The 17,370-nt window shown below is 41.1% G+C and overlaps 1 protein-coding gene across 1 annotated transcript in view; it reads right to left on the reverse strand.

Annotated features, from left to right (window-relative positions):
* Positions 1 to 2,734: 2,734 nt before the first annotated feature.
* Positions 2,735 to 17,370, reverse strand: part of LOC121946467 — a 33,795-nt gene continuing 19,159 nt past the window's right edge. The window contains exons 8-17 of the mRNA XM_042491030.1: positions 14,587 to 15,109; positions 13,747 to 13,906; positions 13,471 to 13,590; positions 13,106 to 13,345; positions 12,778 to 12,946; positions 12,047 to 12,662; positions 11,798 to 11,951; positions 11,598 to 11,687; positions 11,306 to 11,501; positions 2,735 to 10,867 (exon numbers count right to left, since the gene is read on the reverse strand). Of these exons, the coding sequence (XP_042346964.1) occupies positions 3,297 to 10,867; positions 11,306 to 11,501; positions 11,598 to 11,687; positions 11,798 to 11,951; positions 12,047 to 12,662; positions 12,778 to 12,946; positions 13,106 to 13,345; positions 13,471 to 13,590; positions 13,747 to 13,906; positions 14,587 to 15,109 (9,839 nt within the window). The 3' untranslated portion in view covers positions 2,735 to 3,296. The remainder of the gene's footprint in view (positions 10,868 to 11,305; positions 11,502 to 11,597; positions 11,688 to 11,797; positions 11,952 to 12,046; positions 12,663 to 12,777; positions 12,947 to 13,105; positions 13,346 to 13,470; positions 13,591 to 13,746; positions 13,907 to 14,586; positions 15,110 to 17,370) is intronic.

Raw genomic sequence — 17,370 nt, forward strand, 5'->3', positions numbered from 1 at the left:
GCTTTACAGAACAACCCGTAAGTTTGACAATTTAAAACTGTTGTAATAACAATGTTTTAAAACTGTATAATTTACATTGTCTATTTGGAAAAACAAAAATAACATTTCTGCAATTCCGTCAATAGTCACATTTTTCATAAAAACCCTCAAATTAAATCAGTAATTGAAATTCTACACATTATAAAATCAAAATTATTTTTGTTTCCATTTCAAATAGCTGTTGTTGGCTGGTAAAATAACTTTTTTTTTGTCAATGTCATGATATTTATGCCAAAAAAAACGTTATTAATTTTTAGAGTGAACATCAACAGGAACGTTTTATGGATTATTCAAATGTAGCAATCAGATGTTTTAAAATCCACTGTAAAAATCCACTTGTAGGCTAAATAATTATCTGTAAAGCATAACATATGCATTTGTAAAATGTGATATGCTTTCTTTCTGTTAAAAAAAACAGTAATTTGTAAATTCTACAAAGAAATGTAATCATTTCAACATATTCCTGCTTTAAAATTAACAGGTTAGTGTGGTTTAGATCTTTAAAAAATATTATTTATAAATTGTTTCATGGTTTTTCTATTTACAGTTTTATGATGCCATGATTTTGCAGCACTTTGATGTTCATTTTATGGACATTACAGTGTGTGACTGTCACAGTTCAAGATTCAGATTATTTTAAATCAGGGGTGTCCAAACTTTTTTGACCTGGGACCGGTGTTGTGTGGAAGACTGTTTCCCCATCGATATGTGTTCCCCCATATCTAAACCTGACCCAAACCCTTAGTTTTTTATGGCTGGATACTTATAGCACTTATCATTTTATGGTTTTATGAACCCATATGTGTTTTATTTTTACTTGAACACTAACATAAGTCTATTTTGAATAATTTATATATTGTATTTATATATGTTATTCATCTATCAAATGTATTTATTATATTCTTAATATTCCTTCTTCTATTTTCACCCACTCCCCCTCTTTTTATGAAATATTAATTTTAGGCATTTTATATTAAATGCTATATTTATATTATTTAAACTGCCATTTTAAGTAAAATATCTGAGTAGTTATTCCACCACTGAGATATCATATGTCAAAATATATTTGAAAATATCCCAAAAAATCTACAATACCACTGGACTTTTGAGTTCATTTGTCATTTTACAGGAGCAAAGATAATCTGAAAAAAGTGCTCCTCTACAAAATACATTGTAGAAACACAGGCTACACTTCATCCCACTGACAATACCATGTATGTAGGCTATGACATTAGACAAGACAATGAGGACAGATGTACAGAGAGAGAAAATTAACTGCTGTGTGATTCCTACATGTGTTGAATGCCGCAGCAGACTGTAGAACACTACATATTTATTGATTAAATTTGTAAATATTGTATTTCATAATGTCTTTAAGTAACACAATATTATCTTATATTAACTCAAAATTTAAAGTGCAGTATTTGAGTCTGTGTACGTAGTTGCACTCCATCATTGCAACTGCCAAAGCCAGCTCAAAATCAACTCCTTGGTGGATACTGTGATCCTTGATGATGGGATCCTTGATGGTGTAGTGAAGATTCATTTGAATGCTGTCGCCCCCCTTTGGTAAAACACAAGTACTACTGGTGACTGTGGAGGATTTATACTGTATAATATTGCTACAGCCAGAGTCAAAATCCTCTATTAGCATAGATGTTTTTCCAAGGACTTTTTCTTTTTTCCCTTTCTCTTGCTGAAACTGTCTGCTTGTCACAAAAAGGCCCTTTAAGAAACTGGAAAACTAATAAAAAGGTGTTTGTTATACGTAAATTACCCAATGTTAAGGTTAAACTCAACAGACTGGTCAATATTTCTCAAAAGCAATAAATAACAATGAATGTACTGTTCTTTGTGTTTAACAGTGACCATTCAAATTGATATATTCACTGACAGAATGTAACAAAGTAAATTTATTCAAATACTGTACTTGTTCTAGTGTCCATATTTCATGCTACTTTGTAATTCTACTATAGTACATTTCATAGACAGATATTGTACTTTATACTCATCTACATTCATTATACAACTATACATTTTATGTACAAAATATATGATATTTGTATAAACCATTGTGAATTGTGATAAATGACCTAACAAAAAGAGTAGTAAAAATTAGCATTAAAATTCTAATGACACATGAATGCATTAGTGTTAGCAATCCAATAGCACTGCTGGCATAGACATTTTGTATGTTAACTTCTGAGTAAGTTCCCCTTATTGTTCTTTTACGTAAAGAACATTTTTACATTTTCAACTTTCTATGGAGTACTCTTACATAGTGGTATTTTTACTTTTATTTAAGAATGTGAAATAGACTTAAACAATTGGGCATATTAATCACATATATACATTTTAAATTGTGAAACTTATTAAAATTATTTCAAAGTTGAGGTTCTTGCCTTGCACCACTCTGTAATACAATCATGATGTACTGTTATATCTTTTATATATGGCTTCTGAAGAGACTGGTCTCTGGCAAATTTGAACCACTAAAATGTGTCATTAACCTCTGCAGAGGACTTTTTAGTTGTACCTCTAAAAATATAAGCCAGAGCTTAATTTATTACCACAAAAGTAACAGCAGTGACTATGAGCTGTAATATGGGGTTTGTGTTTTGAAGTTACAGATTTGGGCACTACTCTTATAGCAATCAAACAATTCCAGATATTAATGACAAGATCAGACTAAATATTTTTTTAAAAAAAGGTATATGTCATTTTATTGACCTCTTGCATTGTAAGAGAACAATGAAACAAGCCATTTTCTTCATCAGCAGAACACAAAGGCCAGATTAAGGCTACAGTACTAACACTATGGCTGTGTTAAAAAAAAAGAAAGAAAAAAAGGAAACAAAATAACATAACATTTTCTGTACAAAACACTTCTGACTATGTCCAACTAGAAATGCACATCGGGTTGAATTTACAAGTGTTTGATTAAATTTAAGAGGCATTTAGTCATATTCAAATAACAAAAATAAATGTATATACTTTGAATACAAGACAAACTACAACATAAAAGGGTGCCTCTGAGCTTTTTCATATCAAGCTACAATGTCTGATCTTTCACACAGGCTTTGCCTGTAGATCTTGTTGTAATTTCAATAAGACACGGACAACCACTTTCCTTGAGAAAAATACATTCAGTGTGTGTTATGCTATAGTACCTCCTTGATACTAAGCCTTTTTGCAAGTTTACCTTATCTAACTTTACTGTCTTAAGGGGTCAATGCGTCATGATCTTTATCCTATTTCTAAGTTGGCTGAACATTGCTTTTATTTCCATCACTATCCATACTTTGATTGGTTTTAGTTTCTAATACACATACACCTTGTTTATCCGTTTCATTGGCCACTTCAGTTTTCTTCCCATTTTCTCCATCCCCTCTGCCTTTATCTGCAGTGGTGCTTATTTTACCAGCGGGACTTCTCTCCTGCTCCTGACTTTGTCCTTTAACCAATTCTCTTTCTTGACTCACTGGTCTACTTCTTCTCCACTCCCTGTCTGTTGGGTGACCCATTTGTACTCGTTTTGGGCTGAAGACATCAGGAATGTTAGACATACGATTTGGGAAACGCATAAGACCTGTAGGAGTGGGAAGTAAGGCAGCTCTCTGTCTCTGGGGCTTTAAAGCCTGTTGATTTTGTAGATTGTCAAAACGGGAGCATGACTTTTCTCCACTGTTTTGATATAGACCTTGGGGTCCATTGTACAGAGCAGAATGTGGATCAGTAGGGCATTTAAATCTCATAAATTGATGAGGGCTATTGAAATGAGATGATGTTGTCATGTCTGACCCTCTGCTATCACACCCTGGGCCCCTTATATCTGACCCTTTTATGTCATCCATCATGATTGGCTCAGACTTCCTTGAGTCTAACCCTGAGCCCATTATGCCTAGACCGCCTCCATCAAACTCAGGGCCCTCAGTGTTTGTATCCCACTTTCTAGGCCTATGTCTTATATCTGAATATTCAGGTGCTGGTCCCCTCATATCTGTTTTACCATCAATGATTGAATTTCTGTTTTCAGGCACTGATCCTCTTAAATTGGGACCTCTTGGGCCTCTTCTATCAAGACCCTCCATTTCAAATCCTCTCCTGTTGTGGCCTGACTTTATTAAGTCTGGAGCGCCCTCATGAGCCTCGGGTCCTTCCGTGTTTGGCCCTCTCATATTACCCCTGAAGTCTGACTGCTTCCATTCATTCCCTATATCTGGACCCTGTCTCATATCTGATCCTAATTCTCTCATTCCTAAACCTCTCCTAAATGGTCCAGGTCCCCTTCTGTTTGGCCTTGCCCTCCCTCTATCATTTCCAGGTCCTTCCCTAACAGGCCCAGGGCATACCATGTCTGGGTTACCTTGGACAGGCCCTGGACGCCTGAAATTAGGGCCACTCCAATCATCTCCTGGACCTCTCAAATGCCCCCGAAATGGCATATTTGGCCTTTCCTGCATGACCCTTGGTCCCCTACATCCAGGGCCTCTCCACTCTCTAGGAGGAACATACCTACTATATTCTTCAACCTGGTCACCAGGACCTTCTTGGATGGGGCCTGGACCCCTGTTACCATGCCTTTCCCAATCATCACTTGAACATTCTCTTCCATTTTCTACAGAATCCATATCGGGCCCTCTTCCATCTGACCATTGTTCCTCTGTGTCTGTGCCTCTTCTTTCAGTTTCAGAGCCCCTGTAATCCGGCCCTTTCCATCTTTCTCCCCGGGTTAGACTGCTCCTATCTGGCCCTAGTCCTCTGTTTCCTCTTACAGGTCTTGAACCTCTCAAGTTTCTACCTGTTCTATCAGGTCTTTGGCTCTCTGAATCTGGGTTCATATGGATAGGTTCTGACCCTCTAAAGTCAGCAATTCCCCAGTCATCTTTTCTATGTCTTAGACCTTCTGTATTTGGACCTTTCTGCCTGATGCCTGGGGCTTTAAAGTCTGGGCCACCTGATCTTCTCCAGTCTGGTCCTGGGCCCTCCATATCTGGACCTATCCTTTCATCCCGAAGCTCTCTGAAGCCTGGGCCTCCTGGCTCTTGCCTATCAGGATCAGGGCCCTCAATATCTGGACCTCTACTTTCGTAACCTGGTATTCTAAAATCAGGACCTCTTGGACATTTCCTATCAGGCCCTGGACCCTCCAAAAAAGTTCTTTCAGGTCTTACTCCTTTGAAGTGTGGACCTTTCCTATCAGACTCTGGGCCCTCCATATCTGAAGGTCTTCTTTCTGGATTAGGACCCCTGAACTGTGGGCCACCTGGAAAGCTCCAGTTGTTTTCAGTTCCCTCCATTTCTGGAGGTATTCTCTCTGACATAGAACCTCTGAAATTTGGATCTTCGAGTCCTCTCCTGTCAGGCCCTAGGCCTTCTCTGTTTGGGTCTGTATTGGGCCTCCTCATGCCTGGACCTCCCGGCACTCTCCTGTGAGGCCCTGGACCCTCTATACTGGAAAATGGTCTGTCAGGCCTTGGTCCCCTGATGTCTGTACCTCTCCTTTCAGGCACTGGGCCCTCAATATTTGGGTGTCCACTCTCTGGTCCAGGGCCCCTGAAGTGTGATCCTCTCTGTCCTCTACTGTGAGGTCCTGTGGCTTCTGGACCAGTTCTTTCAGGCACCATTCCTGTTAAGTCTGACCCAGGACCACAATCTGGGGCTACTGGTTCTCTCCTAAAAGGTCCTGGTCCATCCATGGCTAGACCTCTCCTTTCAGGCCCTGGTCCATGGAATTCTAGATGTCTTGGTCCTCTCTTGTCAGGCTCTTGAGTGTCCATATCAGGATCAATCCTATCAGGTCCTACTCCACTGAAATCTGGACCTCCTGATCCTCTTCTGTCAGATCCTGAAGACTCTAGACCTCTCCTTTCGGTGTGCTCCATAGATAAACTTCTCCTTTCAGGCCCTGGACCTCTGAAATCTGGACCTCCAGGCCTTCTCCTGTCAGGCCAAGGACCCTCCATAGGTGTGCTTCTCCTTTCAGGCCCAGTTCCCCTGAAATCTGGACCCCCGGGTCCACTCCAATCAGGCCCAAGATCCTCCATAGATGGACCTCTCCTTTCGGGGCCTGGTCCCCTGAAAGCTGAACCTCCAGGTCCTCTCCTATCAGGCCCAGGATCCTCCATAGCTGGACCTCTCCTTTCAAGATGTTCCAACGATAAACCTCTCCTCTCAGGCCATGGTCCTCTGAAATCTGGACCTCCAGGTCCTCTCCTATCAGGTCCAGGACCCTCCATAACTGCACCTCTCCTTTCATGACGCTCCATAGATGAACCTCTCCTCTCAGGTCCTGGTCGTCTGAATTCTGGACCTCCAGGTCCTCTTCTGTCAGGTCCTGGAGCCTCCATTGCCAGACCTCCTCTATCATGACGCTCCATAGATAAACCTCTCCTCTCAGGTCCTGGTCCTCTAAAATCTGGACCTCCAGGTCCTCTCCTGTCAAGCCCAGGGCCATCCATAGGTGGACCTCTCCTTTCAGGTCCTTGTCCCCTGAAATCTGGACCCCCAGCTTCTCTTCTGTCAGGCCCAGGGCCCTCCATCTCTGGACCTCTCCTTTCAGGTCCTAGTCGTCTGAAATCTGGGCCTCCAGGTCCTCTTCTGGCAGGTAAAGCATGCTCCATAGCTGGACCTCTGCTTTCAGGTCCTGGTCCTCTGAAATCTGGAACTCCAGGTCCTCGCCTGTCAGGCACAAGACCCTCCATAGCTGCAGGCCCATGTTCCCAGACATCTTTATCTTCTGGTCCTCTTCTTTCATACCCTGTACCCTCCATATCAGGATCTTTTCTATCAGGCCACGGCCCCTTGATTTCTGGACCTCCTGGTCCTCTTAAGCCAGATCCTAGACCCTCCATGGGTGGACCCTTTCTCTCAGGTCCCAGACCTCTGAAATATGGACCCCCAGGCCCTCTCCTGTTAGGCCCCAGACCCTTTGTATCTAGTCCTTTCCTTTCAAGTTCCGGTCGCACAAAGTGTGGAACCATTGGTCCCTGCATGCTAGGTTCTAGATCAGTCTTCTCAGGTTCTGGTCTGATGCCATCTGGAACGCCTGGTCCTCTCCTGTCATGCCTAAAGTCTTCTATGTTTAGACCAGTCACTTCAAACCCTGGTCTTTCAGAGTCTCCAGCACCTCTCCTGTCAGGTGCCTGGCTCTCCATGTTTGAACTTCTCCTATTAGCCTGATGGACTCCCCATTCATCTGGTATAAATGGCCCTCCTCTGACTTGATCAGATACTCTCCTATCTGGCCCTCTCCAGTCATCTCTTATGTCTGATCTTGGGTCACTCCAATTTGGACCACTCATTTGTGGACCAAAGCCTTTATTTTGACTCCTCTGATCCCTGATATCAGGACAAACAACACCTGGTCCTTGACCTCTCCAATCTGGATTTGTAATGTTTTCCATACCATCACCCCTTTTATCTGAACCACTTGTACCACCTATATCTTGACCAGGTCCCATATAACTTCGTTCTGCCATATCTGGCCTCCTTAATTCATTAATAGTTTCTAATTCTCTTACATCAGGGCCATGCACACTCCTTTCAGCCCTAATACTGGGACATGGCTCCTTGAAATGTTCTCTAGGCCCACTACTGTGTTGACCAATGTGGGAAATGTTAGACCCACCACTTTCATAACTTCTGTCTGGCCCTGGTCCTCTCATGGGAACTTCTTCCCCTCTTTGTAGGCCCCACCTCTTATCTGTCATTGCTGGAGATATTCTATTTGCCCTTAAAACTCTGCCCTCTGAACCTGTAGTTGTGTTTGGATCTAAACTCCTTTCTTTACCACTCCCCACCCTGCTCAAATCTTCATCTCTCCCATGTGCCTGAAAACCCCTTTTTTGGGGGGGCATCTCCTCTAAAATTGGACTGCCATCATGCTTTGGTTGCCTTTGAACTCCTTCTGAACCCCTAAAAGATGGATCTGGTCTCATTATACCTGTGCTTTGATCTCTAACACCTCTACTCCTCATAGGAGATACCCTAACCCCAGCATGTGGACTTTCACCCCTACTGTTTTGGCCTTTACCTCTTCCTATCATATCTTGCACCATGCCTTCTATCTGTTGACCCTTAAAAGATTGATCTCTCGCCATTTCCATCACATCTAGCCTGCAATCTGGGTTTTCAGGACTTGGATGGTACACAGCTGATAAAGGCCCCCTTGTGCCCCTTACATCAGGCCCAGGTATATATGATGAAGGGCTCTTCATGACTGGATCTCTCCTTTCGCTCTGTGGGCCTGATTCTCCCATATCTGAATCCTTAACTGTTGGTACAGGCATTTGTTCTCTAACTTCTGGTTCCCTATGTCTCATATCAGGGCCTGAACCCTTTACATCTGGGATCATTCCTGGCATACCAGATAGGTCTTGTGTCTGTGATTCAAGACCCCAAATGTTGGCACTTAAGCCTTTCATGCCTCGACCTCTTATACTAGTCCCCAGGAATCTAATTCCTGTTTCTCTAGGATCTATGTGTGGTCCCCTTTGTCCAAGTTCTTTTGTGTCTGATCCTGAGGTATGCATCCCAGATTCTCTGATTTCATCAATCTTTACAGAGTCACTCTTTTCTGTGCTGCTAGGTTTCAAAAACTGTGGCTCTGGATCAGGGCTCTGGGGAGAATCTCGAATAGGAGGGTCAATTTCTCTTAGAGGAATTGTACTGTCAAGTTTGTCTAAGAACAGAGTTTCCTGTTGAGAGGGTTTATCCACTTGTGTAAAAGAAACACTGCCTGTGTCATTGTGGCTGACTGAAGTTTTTTGAAGCTCCTGGGATTTTAGTGGTTCTGAAGTCCCAAGCTTCACACTGTGAAGAAGTTCGTGTGAACAGGAAGAAAGAGCTTTATCAACACTCTTACCAAGATTGCTTTTTAGCTGATGTCCATCAGGTTCATTTTTAATAGTAACCGAGGTAAATGATGGTGTATTACCTTCTACAAGTTCTCCAACAACAGAGTCTGAAGAGTCTAAAGCATTACACACAACACTAATAGGCTTCGATTTCTCGAGGACTTCAGGGGAAGGTCCTCTGTGCTGTTTTGGTGAAAAGGACCCAGAATCTTTTTTTCTAGGAGTTGATGGGGATCTTCTACGCCCATGAGAATGGCGGCGTGTAGTATGCTCTTTTCGGTGGCGACCGTGGTGCTCAGACTGCTCTCTAGCTCTATGCCTTGACCTGTCTCTGTCACTTCTCTTGTTTCTATCCCTTTCTCTACATCTCCGGGAATGTGAAGGTGAACGCTGCTGTGATCTCTTTGAAGGACTTTTATGGCGGTCCCTTTCACGATGACTCCGCTTCTTTGGTGAGAGCTTTCGCTTTCTACTATGGTGTGAATTCTGAGAAGTGCCTTTGCGGCTGGCACTATGCCCTGTTCTAGACAAAGAGGAATCACGAGTCTTTATACTGCCACTCTGAAACACATCATCTTGAATTTCATTGAAAAGTGATTCATCCTCTGGATCATAAGCTACGTCAGAATCTGCAATCTCTCCAGCAGAGGAATACTTGTCACTTTCCTTAACATTTCCCTGTGTTTGATCTTTCTCTGTAACAGTATCTGTATCATTTTCTGATTTAGGGATGGCAGTTGCGTCCTCCCGCTTAACAATTTGTGAATCCATGTTTGAACTCTTGGGAGTCTCTGTAAGGTTGTTGGTCTTGTCTTTTGTTTCTGACAGTTGACTGAGAGGCAAAGATTTTTGTGGTGGCGACATCAAGGAATCAGAAACAGAAAAGTGTGCCATGAACATACCCACCGCCTCTCTCTGTTGACGCAGTGCCTCTTCCTGTTCCTTCAACTGCCGTTTTTGCTCTTCAATCTGCTTATTGAGCTCCTCAAGCATCCGCTGTTGTTCAGTTAGTGTTGCAGCTGAAACAACCACAGTGCCTGTAGGAATGTTCTGCAATGTGCCAGCTGGGGTGGAGGTTTGGGCTGGAGAGGATGTGGGAGCTGGTGTTACAGTCTGGGTGGATACTGGGGTTGGGCATGGTGAAGAATCTGATGTTTGAGTTTGAACAGGAGGCTTTTTCACAGTATTATCACTTTGAATATCTGCAAAGATAGTGTCGTCCTCTGGATCATAGGCAACATCATCGTCTACAATCCTTGATGTTTTTGGGCCATCTGCCTTGATTTGTTCTATGCACTGAGGAGCAGCCATTCCATATCCCATTCCTGGATCATACTCCTCTTCTGGGTCATATGGTCGGTCAAAGTCATTCTCCTCTTTGTCTTCTATTTTTTTGACTTTTGATTTCTGTCCATACTGTTGAACAATTGGATCTACCATTGATCCAGACACCTGAGAAAACACTGGGACCTTCTTATCACTAACTGTTGTTGTGGAGCTTCCATCAGAAGAGGCCACAGACTCAGACTGCTTATTGCCAAACAAACTTTTCAAAATAGTCCGCAGTGGTGAGTTGTTACTGGATGCTGATGTGGGGTTTTTGTCAGAGATCCTATTAGAGGTGGACTGAGTGGAAGCAGTTGAGGTGGAAGAGGGAGGGTTTGATTTGATTGCAGTCAGTCGAGATGGTATGGTAACTGAGCCAGAGGAGGAAGAGTCTGATGGTGATCCAGGGCAAGGAGGAGAGCAAGGTGGGGTGGTGCTAGCAGGAGTCTCTGGATCATAGGGTTGGAATACCTCCAACTTGTCAGACCCATAAAGAGCTGGGGGCTTTGGGATCCACATAGGGTCTTTGGACAAATGAACTTTGGGTCTTTTCTCTTCAATCTCTTGAGGCAAGCCTCCTGGACGTTTTGACTTCTGGATGACGGCCAGACCCAGAAGGAGATTGGGTCTGTTTTTTTCAAGCCCTGCGAAAAAGAAAGAAAATAAACATTAGAACAAGTTTAAACTACTGAAAATTGGCAAGCCATTATTCAAATAGCAAATTTTATTTCCCAACACCCTTAAGGGGTTTAGACTCCTGTGCTCAAGCCTATGTGGCCCAGGATGTGCCTATTCTGCAAAACATAGGTATATACATAACATATTAGCATAATAACCACATTTTTACATTTTATATAATTTTTCTTTGCTAGATGAAACAGCACCCCAGCTTTCTCCCACATTCTGACATAATGAACCCCCTTACATTATTAAAACAGATAAAAGATTAATGTGTTGAGAAGCAGCCTCAATCTAGTTTGTTATTCTTGAAATTTGAAGGTGCTGATATAGGTGCTTGCCCAAGCTCAATAACTTACACTTATCATGCAAGACCATAATTGGTAGTTAAAGCATTATCACACCTGGTCCTTCAAGAGGTTGTAGTATGGATGGGATTGATTCCTTTGCACTGAGTGGGACAAGGTATACATCCTTGATGGAACGGCAACCATTGGCGACCACACCAAAACGACCTCTGCTGCTGAAATAGGAAAACAGGGAGACATAGGCCACTTCTTCCTCCTCTGTTGCAGGGTGAAAGCGGATCACACATAACTCCTGATAAAGCATGAAAAAAACAATAACATGTAAAATATTAATAGATTTTCAGTATTACTGTACAAGACAGAAAGGAATACTAAATCTACTGCTTGCCTTTGTAACAGAGGTCTTTAGTTTTGCAACATAGTCCCACACTGTTTGAGGAAGGATTCGTCCTCCAATTTGTATTGTATCAGGTAGATCCTAAACACAAGAAGTAAAAAAGAAACTCACTTCATATCTTTGGCGATTTAACTGATGACAATGGAAGAGCTTTTTGATATAATAAATGTTATTAGTGTGCATTACTTTACCTCTTTGACAATTTCAGCAGATCCTGAAACCAGATACGCTTTGCTGACAAACTTGGCCACAGTGAGCATGTTTAGGAAACCTTTCCACAGTATGTCTTGTTTAGCCAAGAACTGAGAAGTCTCACCATCAGCTGGGGATTCAGAAATCACGGTCCTGAGACACAAAACACAACAGCATGATGACAATCACATCCTCACATTATGCTGATTTTGCTTTTTTGTTTTTATATTCTGCAGTTCTTTAAATACCTTGAGGATGTGCCATAGAGTCTGGGATCTGCAGAGGAAGATGGCTTCATTAAGATAGATTTTGGTAATGGTTTCGTTGGTGGTCGGGAGGGGACTGGTGCTGAGGGCGGTGCAGAGATAGTGTCTTTAAGAGGAGCATAAGGGACTGATTGGTTATGAGTTGTGTTACTGGGACCAGAGGTGCCACTAGAAGCACAGAACCTGCTTGCTGCAGTGCGGGGATCCCGCCTTGTGATGGTTACTGTGGACACAGCTGGAATCACAACTGGTGTGTATGCTCTCTTTCGTTTTGTGCTTTTATAGGTGTCTTGAGTTGGGGATGCAGGGGACTCCATGATGGGGGAAGCTGGAGACTCCATTGGGGAGGCTGGAGAGTCCATTATGGGGGATGCAGGGGATTCAACTATAGTCAACGGTGGAGCATCAATGATAAGGCGGGATGAAGGGTCCATTAAGGATGATGTTGGAGAATCCATATCAGGTGAGTCTGGTGGAGCCCGCAGAGGGGAGTCATCTCCTGCAGACCTTTTCCAAAAGGGTTCATGTTTTTCTCTTGTTTCAGAAACCTTGGGTTTTTTCTTTGTCGGCTCCTCCTCTTCCTCAGCTAGTATTTGGCCTTTGGGAAGAAACAAGAAACTATTTTAAAAAACTAAAAGAAACAATAGGTGGCCAGAGGATAAGAATGTCTACAAGGTACTACATTGCTTATGTAAAACATCTTTTTAATTTACCTGTGCAAATCTTGCATTTCAGGTCAAACAGGTGAGCTTTGTGCTCTGATGTTGTGTCCTTTAGCATGCAGGCAAGAATATCTGGCACAGCACTGCCCTGGCTTGGCTGGTTTATTCTGGTCTTCAGAGCAGGAGCAGGAAGACTTTTCCTCTTTTCCTGGGAAGCAACCTGTACAGTCACAAACACACAATCAGATTCAACCCAGAATAACATCATAACATGCATTTCCTTTTATGAGAAATGTCTACATGGAGCAGGTCAGACAAAATAATGGTCACATCATTTTTTAAATTCTACCAAGTGAAAGTAAATGAAGCAAATACACACCATGCTTCTATCGGGTCTAGAAGGATTCAAACTGGGCAAATCAACCTTCACTGGTTCAGGCTTCTTCAGTAAACTTGTCACTTTAGTAGTTGCTGGATTTAAACTGGGCAAATCAACCTTCACTGGTTCAGACTTCTTCAGCAAACTTGTCACTTTAGTAGTTGCTGGATTTAAACTGGGCAAATCAACCTTCACTGGTTCAGGGTTCTGCAGCAAACTTGTTGATTTAGAATCCTTGACCTAGATACACACAGGTGATTGAAGAAGATAATATTTTCTGACACAAACACTGCTTGAACCTTTGAGTTTAAGCACAATATCTGATTTTATCTTGGTTGTTGTGTTTAACATCTATTAAACTTTACCTCTGTTTGTTTTTCCTTTGGACTTGGCTCAGATGCTTTGGTAGCCTGCATATCCTTCTGGCTCATCCTGGCCAGTCTGAAGGGACTAATCTCTCCACGTACAACCCGGCACAACAAGCCCTAGAGAGAGAACCCAAAACTGGACTGTCAGTTTGCTAAAAACACATAAGTGTGAGATAATCAAAAAAACTTCTGCAATATTGCAATTAGTATTCAAATGTATGCTAAGAACAGAGAACAAGAGACAGAAATGGGTTTTATCAACTTGAAACAAACCTTGTTTCTTGGGTCCTTCAGATTGAACATGATAGTTCTGTACTTGTTCATGTATTTGCTGTCTGTGTTGCGAAATATGTCGAACATCTCCATCTCAATGCTTGCGACAAGCTTTGCAACTTCACTCTCAGACAAATCCAAATCTTCACAATCACACACCCTTGACAAATGAAAAGGCAGTTAGTTAGTCGACAGACTTTTCAAGATGCAAGTTTTACTCTAATTATTGTAAAAGTGCAAATCCCACAAATATGTTCCTGTTGTCCATCACTTCATGGAAATAATCTGTTTTGTGAGTGAGTTTACTATCAGAATTTTTTTTTAAAAATCATCTCTTTTTAGTTACAGTTAGGAGTGAGGTCTACTGTAGCTTTAATCAAAAGCTTCTGTCAAATATTCAGTAAACAAACAACTTTTTGAAAAAAAAAAATACTAATTTATCCAAAAAACAGATGATACAACCCAATTTGAGCTGACGAGAACACACAGCAGGCACACAAAACTCTGTGTGATGCAGATCATAGGGCACGGGCCCCAAGTGAAATGCCAAGTTTTAAGGGTATCCTATAGAAACACACTGTAATAATCAACCTAATTCTTAAATGAATTCGTGGTGTATCATCCCCCAGATTATGTAGTATAGTAGTAAATATGTTACTGCATGCGTATCATGAATCATGTCAATGTTGTTTTTATAAATGCATAAAATTATTGCCTCTAATTATTTTGGCTACTTTCGCTGTTACTTTAACAATCATTGGGCTAGTTTTCAATTCATAAAGAGAGTATATTATGAGTCAATGACAAGACTTCAATACAAGCCTATAGAACAGTTCTCACCTTTTGAACAGGATGCTGGTGAGCGAGCGCTGGATGCTCTGTCTGACCTGGTTATTGGGCTGAGAGGGTCTGGAGGACGGAGCACTGGGTGCAGGTGGCACCAGCAGATTTCTGGTTTCATTCAGCAGCGTTGGGGCTGAGGAAGGTTTTTGGCCTGATGCGGAAGCTGACACATTGCTGGACGGAGGCTTGGGTGCAGGCTGCTTCTTTGGGATGACGTATGGGGTCTTAGTGACTATGAGGGCTCCTGTTTCATGATGTCTGGGAGCTGAAGTGGATGGATTTTGTGAAGCCGGAGACAGACTAGATTTAGCTGGGTTGGGTGGTAGAGGGGGATCTGATTCTGCAGATTGCTGATTAGGCACACCACTGTTGGTTGGCACCTTTTCTTTTGCTTGAGAGTGGCTCTGTGGTGGGGCTGGCTCTGCGACAGGCTGGGAGGAGGGAACAGCATCTGTCAAGGTGTCCTTTGAAGAAGTAACAGCCTCACTGTCAGCCTCTTCCTGTTTACTGTCCTCAGTAGCTGTTTGAAAAAAAAACAGCAGAGCATTTTGTGAACATAAAGAATTATATTTACTGTGACATAAACCAAAATGTCACAAGATATGCAAAACAGGTAAAAGTTCAAAACAGCATGATTAAATCTTCTGTCTATAAATAGAAACAAATATTTTTCCCAATTCAAAGGAATGAGAGGGGTGTACAACAAAGCTGGATTAGAGGTTTATTGAGGTATCTTGAATCTAAAACTAGAGTGTTACATGTCACAAAGGTAGCTTTCTTTCAAACTGGCTAGATTGTCATGGTAATTTATGCTGCACAGCTAACCTGATTGGGAGCAAGTTATGTCCCCATTTCAGCTTGAAATCAGCTCAAAAGTGGCTTTCACTAAATCATCTCTTTTGGATATAGTGTCACTGTAAAATCAATAGTCAGTCTTTCAAAGATAAGTATTCGCCACTGAGGGAATATGTTAGAAATGAACTTTATCAGACTTGTTAAGCTATAACGTTACATTAGAAATGCCACCGATCAAAGCCACGCAATTGCAGTACAGCAAATGATATGCATCGAGTTGCCATGGGAACGAACATACACTCAGTTACTAATGCAGAAAATCAGAGCAAATTTAGTTTTATTTGTAAGGCCGTTGTTGCTCTCACTGAACCTCTGAATGTGTTTGTTGTGTTCTCTGGTCCATTTGTCCACACTGAAGTAAGCCTTCTATAAAATCACATTACACATGAATAGTTCACTATGATATATGATATGATGATGATGATGCTGATGTGCATGCATAAAAAATGCAGTGTAATTCCTTCAAACCGCCATTACGTTACCACTGAATTGCTGAAGTCAGTTTTACACAGCTTGTATATTACAACTAATAATTAGAAAATAGATTCATCTTATTAGTATTTATCACAGATAATATTAAATCAATAAACTTTATTTTACTTTGATCTGGCCAAAAATGAAAGTGATTTCCCTATTTACTTCATTTATGGGACAGTGTCAGTTTATGTAAATGCAGTTTGAGTGTAACGTTTAAATTTTCTGTTGCTGTTAATTGTTTGTTTATATCAGAAATGTTAATAAAGCCGTCCTGTACATATGATTATGATCAGTTGCGAAATAAACAAAATGCTTGATTTTACAATTTACAATTGTAATATGTTCAATAAAATTCAAAAACTAGATGCAAAAACTGACATATAACAGATTGCATGAACAACTAATTTGTAAACGCATGCCTTTTTATTTTCCATATGGTCACACTTCTCCACTGCAATGATCAATGGAAAAATAAATGTTTTTCTTGTCAAAGAACCGTAAACACCACAACTGCAGGGATATCGCTAAAGTGTCTGTGCAAAAAAAAGTGTTAAATAAGATTTCAGCTTTTTAGTGTTTGTATTTGTTTGCTTACAAAAAGCTATGGGAATTTTCCAGACATTAAATTACCTCTGCAATTCCTTATCATGTCAAGACATTTCTCATGGTACCCTAATATATATTCACAATATGGAAATAAAAAGGGGTGATTGAAGAGGAATCTTTTTTTGAAGACAAATCTTTTGAAACTCTAAATCTGCTTAATTTATGAAATTAAGTTTGTGCAGTTAGGTTTCTTCATTTAAATCAAACAACTGCTCTAAAGTAAATACACAGATGAGCTTAGTTTCCTGTTCACTAAATCCATATGTACATTTTGCGATTATATTGATATATATTGATCAAGACGTTTTTGTTTTTTGCTCAGTTTTTTTAGCTAATATCTACACGCAGATACTGCGATATTCAGAACCAAGTTTTTGTAACTGCTACTTATTTGGTCACGTAAGGGAAATTTACAAGAACTGAGACTATAGTTTCTTTTATCAGTCTTTCATTGATATGACATTTTAAGCACATTTTAAATCACCTTTATTATTAAAACTTTTCATTAGTCTTGTCTGAAGCTGCCTATTGTCAAGAATATAATTTATTGTAGAAGCTTTTCCAATTATCTTCATAAGGAAGTTAGATTTGAGATCTGACAGACCATCACTCAGTGAAGAGTTTCAGGGTTAGTTTATACAGTCATTATCCCCACACAGAATAATCTCAGAGTGCAACAGATCCACCATGAAGAACCGTAAATGTGTGGTTTAAAAAAACACTCCAGCAGCTCTCCCTGGTCTCCTCCTGTGACCTTCAGTTTTAAACACCACTAAAGTTTATCTTCCTGCACAGTCCTCTGGTAGGATGTGACAACATTCACCTGCTCCGTAATGTCCTTCT

The sequence above is a fragment of the Plectropomus leopardus genome, chromosome 8, assembly GCF_008729295.1.
Source record: "Plectropomus leopardus isolate mb chromosome 8, YSFRI_Pleo_2.0, whole genome shotgun sequence".
In the NCBI taxonomy this organism is placed as follows: Eukaryota; Metazoa; Chordata; class Actinopteri; order Perciformes; family Serranidae; genus Plectropomus; species Plectropomus leopardus.